This window comes from Muscardinus avellanarius (assembly GCF_963383645.1).
Source record: "Muscardinus avellanarius genome assembly, chromosome: 7".
NCBI classification, from domain to species: domain Eukaryota; kingdom Metazoa; phylum Chordata; class Mammalia; order Rodentia; family Gliridae; genus Muscardinus; species Muscardinus avellanarius.
Genome location: NC_137793.1, coordinates 83,409,853 through 83,420,765, shown reverse-complemented (window position 1 = coordinate 83,420,765; position 10,913 = coordinate 83,409,853). Strand labels below are relative to the sequence as shown.

The window sequence follows — 10,913 nt, the reverse complement described above, 5'->3', positions numbered from 1 at the left end:
CTGTAGAAACAGCTTAAACATGGGTGAAAATAATAAATATTAAAACATTACAATAATAGGCTTCTTTCTCGAAAGTTCACAGAGATTCTTAGGAAATAAATAGGAATGGGAACTGAGGTATCAGAGGTAATAAATATTCTAGGCGAGAGGTACAACAGAGTCGTTGAAGGAGCTGGTTTGGCTTAGCCTAGAATCCTGGATTATATTTTGGAGATCTTCAATTTATGTCTTAGAGTCCAGTAGAGTCACCATCCTGGATGTTTTAGTTTTTCATCTTCATTGTTGTGTAGGCTTCTATATAGTTGATAAAGATGTCAAACTCACTCATGGCTTTGTAGACACCCCTCTCCTGAAGCTGGGCAGAGAGATAAGAAATGCTTAGTTAACATCTATTGGAGGACTAAGGGAGCCCCTCTACTCAGAGGGTCATGGCCCTGGATGCAGAGGCAGAAGCTGCTCCTCCTCCCTCACTTTGGGAGGTGAAGAACTACCCTGGGAACCAGAGGCTGTGCCCAGCTGCTTTGGGAAAGGGCTGGGCCTTGACTTTCACCTCCCCGCAGGCCTAAGTATGGCCAGCAGGCGGCAAGAGCAGCATTTGCTCTGAACGCATTCAACGTTTCTAAAGATCTCATGTTCACATGATGCTTATGCAGAATTTGATGAAAAGATATTAGAGGAAGTAGTGAGAAAGCAAGACGATGGAGGGACCCAGGGGGAAGCTCGCCGAGTACTGTGTGCACACACATCACTATCCCTCTGAACTGATGTGAGACGACAATACACCAATAAAAATGTGGGTACACAAACACACACACACAGCAAGACAATGAAAGGAGAGAAAGGAGCCTTTTTATGCTTGTGGTCCTCGCTAAGGGCTTGGGGCAGCCCTGCCCTGCTGACTTTGGCTGTCAGGGCATCGTGCCCCCTGAGGTTGGAGCCCTGGCTAGTGACTGTCCCCAGCTCATGAAAAGGACAGAGACCATGTGGCTACTGGGAAATAGGGCTTACGAGGTTCCCAGGCAGCTGGAAGAGTGAAACCCCTTTTGGTTTAGGAGTTGATATTCTCAGGCACCGATGGAAAGTGAACCCGAGCCAATTCTAGATGAATGTGAGTCCTGCTTCCTGCTCGTTCTGAGTTTGGGGGAAGCCGGGCTGAACCCACAGGTGTGTCGCCTGCATGTGCACACGCATGTGGCAGCTTCCTGCACGTGTGGCTTCAGCCTGGATTCCCAACAAGCGACTTTCTGTTTCCTTTGTACTCTCCCCACCGCCCAGCTCACTGTGTTAAGAGGCTGGCCGGCCCGGCCAGGCTACAGCCTGCAAAGTGGGGAGTAGTCATTTAGAAACTCCCCCAGACACTTCACAGAAAACAAATAGAACCCAGGCGGCAGCTCCTCATTGGCTGAGGGGGTCACGCCATCTCTCAGGTTCCCACACTCCTTGACAAGCACCTGCCACCCTCTGTCCTTTGGGGAGTGGGCAGAGTTCACGTTCTGCCAACCGTCCCTGCAACCCTGCAGGCTCACCTTACTGAAAGCATCCTTCACTTGTGCCACCACCTTGCTCTTATTTTCACAGGGAAGAAATTGATGCTGCGAAAGTAAAGAGAAAGCATTAAGGATGCTGGCTTCGGATCCATGGCACTAGGGGTGACAAGTTGGTAGCATGAAGAAGGGGTGAGATTCATTGTGAATGCCTCTCCTCGTAGCTCCCAGGGAGAGCCGAGTCCTGCCTCATTCTCACCCACTACCCATGGGACAGAGAAGAAACAACCAGGGGAGGCAATGTCTGCCTCTGTGTGCTGCTCAGGCATTTGCAAAGCTTGCACGAGAATCCGGGTCTTGGGTTTCCTCTCCCAGGATCCCACAGTGCCCACTGTCCTTTTCTTGCCTCGCTTAGAATCGCCTTTGTCTTCCTTCTTTCCTCCCTTATAATCTCAGCCATCAAAGAGAACCATTTCTAAGAGTTGGAGGGACGGAGACACAGCTATGGGGACCAAGCCCTTTGCATAGATCCATCCTGCAAATCGACACCAACTGATTTTCCAGTGTCAGTGAGAGATCGTAGCAAACCCTCAGTGGTGAGGGCAGCACTGTGGCTGGAGAAATAAATTATCTGAAGGAGTTGATCATAGACACTAGCTTGGGGACAACCCGGAAAGCCCTGGCTCCTCTAAAACATCAGGGAAAAATCTGTCAGTCAGTTGTACTCCACTAAAAGCTTTTCTTTCCAATGGTTGAGAAAAAGAGGAGAGTGATATTCCTCCTGGCCTAGGATCAAAGAACTGAGGGAGCCTTGACTAAACTCTGGGCCCCTTTCATGAAGAGAGAGGGGAGTAGCTAATAACCCACAAATGACTCACAAATAACAGGAAAGCTGTGTGCAAATCTTCACATGTAAATGCCTACCAGTCACCCCCACCCCTGCTCAGAGAGAAATGAGCAAGAGATCGGACTCTAGGAGACTCTCCAAAGTCACAATCAGCCCTGCCAGTCTACGTTGCTGTGTGTCTCTGGATGTGTGTGGCACTGCTGGGTGGTAGGACATGGTATTTCATGGACAGCTGCAAGGGAAAGAAAGCAATGGTCTGCTACTCACACAGCGCCGCAGCCGCAGCCTGAGGGTCTTCAGCTTCTCCCCCAAGGAGTTCACGTTCTCTCTGATGTCTGGGCTGTGGTTTTCTGCCTGTGGCATCACCTCCACCAGGTAAAACTGGATCATCTCTGACAAGGCTTGGCACCCCAGGTAACCCTAAGGGGAGGAGCGAAGACAGAGGGTGACCGGGAGGAAAGGCTGGCGCAACCAGCTCAAGAGGACACGCTGTGCCCTGGGACCCTCCTTAAGCAGCTGCCTCCCCCCAGGACTGAGCCCTTTGTAATACCCTGGCTGCTGGCAAAGTGCTGAGCTAAAGTCTTCCCACTTCTCCTTTTCAAGGCAAGGGAAGTGGATCGGCTCTCTGCAGTCCCTAAGCAGTGCCTCCTTTCCCCGGTCACACTGCTGGCTGGCTCATTTGCGCACCCACTCGCCTGCTCTTACCTTAAAGTCCTCCAACAAGGACTCACTTAACAGCATGCTGTCCAGCTGATCCTTTGTTTGCTGCAAGAACAAAAGGAGCATGAATTTGAGGTTGGGGAAATATCCGAAATGCATACCTTTCTGATGCCTTTTAATTGATAAAGATTTTGATTTGTAACCAATGTAGCCCAAGCCCAAAACTCAAAAGAAGACTTTTGAAAACAGGATTCAATGATGCTGGAACCCAAGGATAAATCAGGTCCTCCTGCTCCAGATCAAATTACTTTAAGAGTCCAGCTGGTTTTGAGGGGAAGGCAGAGGCTTGACTCAGCTCCGCTCTTTCTGCAGAACCACATCAGAGCCACCTCTGTCGGGGCTTCAGTCCTGGGGCCCCTTCTTGTGTCCGGCTCTTTGCTTTTCTTTATGCCTACTATGGACACCCAGCTTCAGCTCTGAGAACTCTCTGGGAGAGGAAAACTTCTCCTAATGCAACCTCCTCCATGTATGGTACTGCCTCAAACCTCAGTCTTTTTTTTAAAGTCTGGAGATTCTCTAAGCGAAGGCAATTAAAGATTTCTTGCCACCGCATAAGGGGAGCATCTTTATATCCAACAAAATCTTTAAAGTATTGGGCTCCGGGGAGTCTTTGATAAAATTTCTGAGCATAGCAGAGAAGCAGAGACAGTGCATTTACCTATTAGGCAGCTTTTCCTGCACATTGGCAATAGCATCTGAGCACAGCTGGATCTAGGACTCTTTTGAGAATTTAAATTTGAGAGGAATGGATGCTAGGGATGAAGGAGAAGAAAGAGGGATCTTCTCTCTCCAGCAGAACACCTAGTTCAGGCAGCCCCAGGAAGAAAGAAAGGATAGAAGGGCATTCTACTCACAAAGAAAATCTTCACCCTGTTGAAGGCAGCTCGGAGCTCTTGGAGCATGTGGGGCAGGCCAGCGGGGAAGTGGATGCAGCTATCCTCAGAATGGGTGTTCTTGCCTTGGCTGGAACCCAACCCAGACAGTAAGACGAGGCAACACAGCAGCGCTGAGCTGAGCATGGTGAAACTCTTCCTTCTTTTGCAAGTTGGCCTCGTGGGTCGGTTTTGCAAGAGCAAGCCCCTGCTCTGTAGACCTTCTCTCCTGTGTCCCCCTTATATATCATCGAGGCTGGTTTTATGAGCCACAGTCAGGTTTCCTGGCAAAGTGTCTTCTATTTTTTTTTGTCACTCTCATTCAAGCTCCTCCCCCTCAACTCTGGACCTCCCGATTTAATCGTTGAACTTAAATTTTTTAGTTTTGCATCATAAGCTGGTTGAAGGCTGGTTGAAGACGAACTTCTGCATTACACTATTTTTAGGATGAGCCACCTCTCTCTCTCTCTCTCTTTAAAATAATGTTCAGCTTCTCAATAGAAAAAAAAAGTTGATTTCCTGGGGAGAGCAGCTGTTCTGTGTGCAGAGCCCCGCAGCTGAGTTCAGTTTACGTGCTCCTAGGTCAGAGTGACGTGAACACATTGGCCATTCCAGAATACTCTGGGATTGAGAAATAATCGGGTCTCCTTTTAACCTGGGTTGATTACCCACGGCTTCTTGCTGATGGGGGAAGTCACCTTAACTCTCTGGGCCTCAGTATCTCAAAGTCAAAATGTAGGGTAGCTACCTATCCTCAATGCTCCCTTCCAGTTTTTCCATTTTATGTCCCAGGACTACCCCCTCCAAAGGTGGGCTGCCTCCAGACGGGTGGGTCAAGGATGAGCTCCAGGTTCTCCTCTGGCCGTGGCTTCATTTAGATTCTCAAGTCCAAATTCCCAACTCCTTAGCTGTCCTACCCGGTCCTTGGGGAAGTTACAAAGAACACTCCGCACACCCTGGAAGGTAGTCCTCACCATGAACCTTCTTGTCTTAGTTTTGTAGTGAATAAACTGAGGCTCAGAGATGTTCTGTCTCCTGCCCAAGGTTACTTGGGTGCTGAGAAGGGAAGTGCCCTTAACTACTGTCCCCAGTATGCAGAATGACAGGCTGGGTGAGACAGTCTTTAGGGTTTCTTTTACTTGTAAACTACTATGGCTAAAGCTTGAGAGCTGGGCAGAAGTAGAAATAATAAGGAAAATGAGTCAGGATTCCAGAAGGGCTTGACAGAAAGGCCTTGTCTTTCCTTTCCCTGATTCCTCCCCCTTCTCTAAGACACCTTGGTAGTCCAGTCTTGGGTTTGCATGTGTGCCTGCTTGTGTGTGCAGGGCAGGGTAGCCAGGTGGGTTAAGATGAGGCCTGGTCCTCTACCTTTCTTTGAGGAAGAACATGAGCAACATTAGGACTACTGTAGATAACCTGGAAATTCTCAGGGGCTCCTTTGGTTGTGTCTTGAGCTCTCCCCTTCACAGGGGCTTCTCCCACAACCACAGTTTAGACAGATTGTGGGAAGAGTGCTGACCTGGAGCCAGGAGACCTGGGCTCTGCCCTGGCTTGGTCACACTGTACCTAGGGCAAATCACCTGCCTTCCCTGGGTCTGTTTTCCATCTGACCCAAGGTGCAACCGTGCCTGTCCCTTTGCCTGCCAGGAGGCTTTGTGCCTAAATAATGAGTGGACCTAAGTGGAGGACATCCCAAGTTTTCTGTGAGGTCCTCATTTTCCTATCAGCACTGGACATCTATGATGGCACTGGGTTCTGAGCCTGTCCCATTGGAAAAGTCACTGTCACAGTAAGGAGGACAGAGTCTTGGCCCAGTCATTCTGGAGTGAGCAGGAGGGAGGGGTAAGAGGGTCCTGGCCCAGCTGTGGACTTATCTGACTATGGATCAAAATCAGGATCAGGGAATTCTGGCCTTTCTTCCTTTCTTTCTTCTCTGGGGAGTGTCAATGCAGAAGCCTATTCTAGAAACTGGAACGCAGCTAACACAATAATTGCCACTTCTACCAGATTTATACAGCTAGGGGGGAGAGAGAGAGAGAGAGAGAGAGAGAGAGAGAGAGAGAGAGAGAGAGAGAGGGAGGGAGGGAGGGAGGGAGGGAGGGAGGGAGGGAGGGAGAGAGAGAGAGAGAGAGAGAGAGAGAGAGAGAGAGAGAGAGAGAGAAGAGAAGAGAAGGGAAGGGAAGGGAAGGGAAGAGAGAGAGAAAGAGAGATGGGGGATCGGGGGCTGGGGTTCCCCCACCTTTTACCTTTCTCCTTCCCTCCCGACTCTGGGGTTTTCTGGTCTATGTTTCAGGTGCACACACATTACTGAGGACCTACTGACCAGGGCGTCTGGATCCCAGGTGAGGCTGTAAGGTTCTCTCTGATTCAGGCAGCAAGGATCCTCTCCTGCTTTTCATCCACACAGTGCGCTGTATTTATCACGCTGCAGTATCTATAGCCCTACATGGCTATTTGTACACCCTAGTTTTGCCCAACCAACTGTGAGCTCCCTAAGCAGGATATTATTTTATTAATTTTTGTGTACCAAGTCTGGTCCATAGAAGGTACCAACTAAACGTGGGATTGGCATAGCAGAGCACCCCTTGAGCCTGGACCAGGGCTATATGGGGTAATACCAAAGAGGCTAGTCTGGGTACAACAAACACTCAGAGGGCCGGAAAGAGCTGCTTAGAGAGACAGGCAGCATCAGCTCCATTTTCTTCTGATAATTTGAGATATATATGTATTTAAACCCTCTACTGAGGGAGAAGGGAAAGGTGTGTAAAAGCCACTTGTATCTTTGGGCTAAAGTTAGGATCTGACTTCTTTATTTGTTTTGAAATGTGCAGCCAAGTTAATTGCTGAGTAGTGGAGGCTTTCTCCATTGATTTGACGCTTTCCCCATTAATTATCCACACTCATCTCAAAATTCCAGATTCTAAGTGACCAGAAAATCATAAGCAGTTTCCTTCATGGAAGTCTTTAGCCAACGGAGGCACTATCTTTCCTGAAACATATCTCCTAGTCTGGATACCAAGGGGATAGATATGAACATTTGAGAAAAGTGAGAACCCTGTGCCCTTACATTGACAGAACACTGAGAACACAGATAATGCCTAGGTCCCAAATCTGTGAGGACAGCTGTTCATCTGAAAAGCCACACTGGGAAAAGTCCCAAACCTGTAGCCACAATGGGGACATAAATGCCAAAATAGCATATTAGGAGATTTGAGTTTGGATTTCAGTACAAGGGAAGAGCTTGTGCAGGGCAGGAAGTGAGAGCCCAGGCACCCGTGGGTGAGTAGAGTGTCAGCCTGGGTGCCATTTGGTCCTGTCCTCAAGAAAAATGGGCAGTTGATGTGTATCAGACTTTGACAGCAAGTGGGTCCAGAGCAGTTCACTCTCAAGTCCAAGTGGCTAGAAGGTGTCTAATAGATGCTGATTAAATTCAAGTTAAATAAAATTTCCAGTAGGGACGTACTGTGAAGTCCAAGGAAGGTTGTGGGAGGGGAAAGATCTCTTTTGTTCCTGCTCCAAAATACCCCTTAATTTCTATATTTGTCTGCAAAAAAATGAAAATCTTACTAAGCATGGTTTAAAAAAGAAAGAAGCTTTAATATATATATATATATATATATATATATATATATATATATATATATATATTTTTTTTTTTTTTTTAGTTACCCAATAAGAAGCCCAGAGACCAGCAAGGCTGGTATCTCATTCAAGATCCAAGGCTGGTATCTCATTCATGTAACACCCAGGGCTGTGTGTGGTAACACATACCTATGGCATGTGGTAACACATGCTTAGTACTTGAGAAGCTGAGACAGGAGGATCATCACAGGTTTTAGATTAGTCTCAGCAACTCAGTGAGACCTATAGCAATTTAGTAAGAACTTGTTTCAAAATAAAAAATAAAATAAAAATAGGGATTGGGTGTAGCTCAGAGGTAGAATATCCCTGGGTTCAATCCCTAGTTACAAACAAAAACAAAAACAAAAACAAAAAACATTCACCCAGGAAGTATGCTTTTGTTCTTCTTGTTCTCCCATCCTTTGTCATAAGATATCAGAGAAAAGGGAGGTGGTAAAGTCCAAGTCTAAAGGTGAGCCAGCTCAGAAAATCCTAAAAGCCTTTTGGGACACTCCACTTAGTAAGTTTTACAATTCTTGTTAAAGAAGAATTGATGTGTGTGTGTGTGTGTGTGTGTGTGTGTGTGTGTGTGTGTGTGCATTCACATGTACATGAGTTGATTTTGGAGGGTCCTATCTACAGGGCCCAACCTCTTAGAAGAAATCCATCCTTATGCTCAGCAAAGTGGCAGTCATCTTGGTATAGTCCCTGAACTGTGATGTAGTTCTACAGTTCAGACCCAAGAGTGGGGATCCTATGGGGTGGCGCTGGAGTTACAAAGTGAATGCTAAGGAATTCAGGCTTGCTGGGGTCCGGGTCCAGCCAGCGGGAGGGTCAGCACAGGTTACAGGTGGGTTGCAGTGCAGGAAGAGGAGGTTGGATCGTCTCCACCTTGGATAAGGGGGACAACTCTCCTGAGGAAGAATGAATCTTTTAGTAGTTTGGCTCCTATTTGCCATTAATAATGATTTCTTTTTCCTAAGGCTGATAATGGGAGTTTCATTTCTTCTTATGCAGGAAATCTAGTGTGTAAAGTATTTCACTAGCTTGAAATTCCCTTGAATAACCTTCCTCAGCTTCACGGGCAGAGACTTTTTGGATGGTTTTGCTGCAATAGACCTGCCCCCCCCCCCCCCCAGCATCACCCACACCAAGTGTGGCTGGGTTGGGGCCAAGGGGACAGGGGTCTGTGGGATATTCTCTGACTTTTGCGACTGGGGTACTTCATAATAAAGGTCTAGGGGGGTCTGAAATTTAGGAGGAGGCTGAGCTGGGCCTAGCTCCTCGGCCATATCAAGCAAAGTGGATTGAGTGACCTTCCGAGGATCTTGTCTGGCAGATGCTGCAAACCACAGCGGAAGGGCTGATCTTTGGACAGCCAACGTGGAATTCCCCTTTGTGTAACAGTGGCACCAAATCAAGCAATTTGGATTTTCCTTAGGGGATAAACACTGTGTTCTGTCATTTCTCATGTAAGAAATCAGGTTCATCAGAGACCAGGACACTAGATGTTATTATTGGCCACCCAATAAGAGTTCATAGCGGCTTCTGCTCTGTCTCCATGGCCATTGAGGTTAACTCTAGGCACCTGAGGGGGGGATATAATGGATTCTCTGAGCTATAAAATTGTTTTTCTGACGGCCTTTTGTTTACCCAAATCTCATCATAGCTGGCACCTCAAACCTGACCCATGCCAGAAGAGATGGCTTCATGGAAATACAGCTTTTGTAGTCACAGAAGATTTCATGATTAGAAGGGCCTTGCCCCTGATTTACTTTCCCTGTCTTGAAATTCTTGATAACTGTTGGGCAAGGGGCCCCTTATCTTCATTTTGCACTGATTTTTCAATTTATGCATTCAATCCTGTACCTGAGCCAAAAGTCATTCTCTTCTCTTTGCGGTCTCACCTTCACCCGGTGCTCCCTCAGTAGATAGAACCAACACCCAGCACGAGAAGTAACTGGTTGTTCCTCCCTTTTTCCTGCCACTGCATATTGAGGCTATCACCAGATCCTCCAAATTGTTCTTCACAAACATACCTCTAATCTATTTACTTCTGTTGAGCTTCATCATCAGTAGCCACAACTGTGTGGCTCAAGCTAACCATCTTGTCTCTCCCAGACTCAAGAATAAACACCTAAATGCTATTCTAATACCCATTCTCTAAACTGTTCTCCATGTTGGGATCAGAGTAATAATTTCCAAACACCAATCTAATTATGACTCTCCTCCTGCTTAAACCCTTCAATGGCTTTCAACTTACTTCCTCTTGGTAAAACAGGACCCATATATTCATATTCTCTCTGGCTCTCTCTTTGGTACTGGGGATTCGGTACTGGGTCATTCTACCTCTGAACCCTACCCTTAGGGCTTTAAAAAACTTTTAACTTTGGAACAGAGTCTTGCTAAGTTGCTCAGGCTGGCCTCAAAGCTGTGATCCTCTTGTCTCAGCCTCCCAAGTATTGGAATTGCTGACATGTGCCATCATACCTGGCTAGGCCCCATATTATTTTTTGTTTTCTTTCTTAATACTGTTTAGAACTCTTTCTATTCTCTGGCCTTGCCTGCCACTTCTGCTGTAACTTTCCACTTACCTTTCTTTCTTTTTAAAAGTGACCTATGCTTTGTGCTATCAGTGTCTTTGCACATGCTGTTCTGCTTCTCTGCCCTCTCCTTCTATTTACCCTGTAGCTCTCAGTTCAGATGCTACTTCTTCAAACGAGATTTTCCTTGATTTCTCAGCCTCAGTCTGGTCTTCTGGGTGTATTGTCTCAGAATACCTTGCTCCCTTTCTCTGTAGTACTTATATCATTTGTCATTGTGCATGTGGCTATGCGATCATTTGATGTCTCCATGTCTCCCTCGTTAGATTATAACCACCAGGAGGGCAGAGCCCATGTCTTTCCACCCTCATTGCTTGTTCAGTACTTAGCACAGTTCTGGGCATTTCCAAGAATCTCACTAAGTATTTTGCAGCTAACTGAATGACTTGAGGCTGTGCTTCCTAAATAATTTGTAGCTTGAATTGGCTGGCTATATGTCTGTGGGTCTTTCATCTTATATCAAGTAGAGAATGAATTCATTGGGGAGCTAGCTATCCTCACAAACCTATTCCTATTCTCATCATAATTTTTTCATTTTTAAAAATTGATCTGATTACTAATCAGTGTTCTTTTAGGCAAATGTTAACTGAGTGTCTCATGGTCGTGGAATGGTAACAATGTCCTATGTATGGGATGCTAGAAGTAGGAGGCCTTTGACATGACCTAATCCATATTTCTTACTTTATATAGGGGCAAACAGAGACCCAGAGAACAGAACAGGTTTCTCAGGTCCTAGACAGGGCTGGCAGCAAAGGTGGAATCTGAA

The 10,913-nt window shown here is 46.7% G+C and overlaps 1 protein-coding gene across 1 annotated transcript; it reads right to left on the bottom strand.

Moving 5' to 3' along the window:
- Positions 1-262: 262 nt before the first annotated feature.
- Positions 263-4,070, bottom strand: IL10 (interleukin 10; the record flags this gene model as incomplete). The annotated part of the gene is made up of 5 exons (XM_080698978.1): positions 263-355; positions 1,527-1,592; positions 2,599-2,751; positions 3,037-3,096; positions 3,906-4,070. The coding sequence occupies 5 exons, from the start codon at positions 4,068-4,070 to the stop codon at positions 263-265; spliced, it is 537 nt and encodes a 178-aa protein (XP_080555104.1).
- Between the last annotated feature and the right edge of the window lie 6,843 nt (positions 4,071-10,913).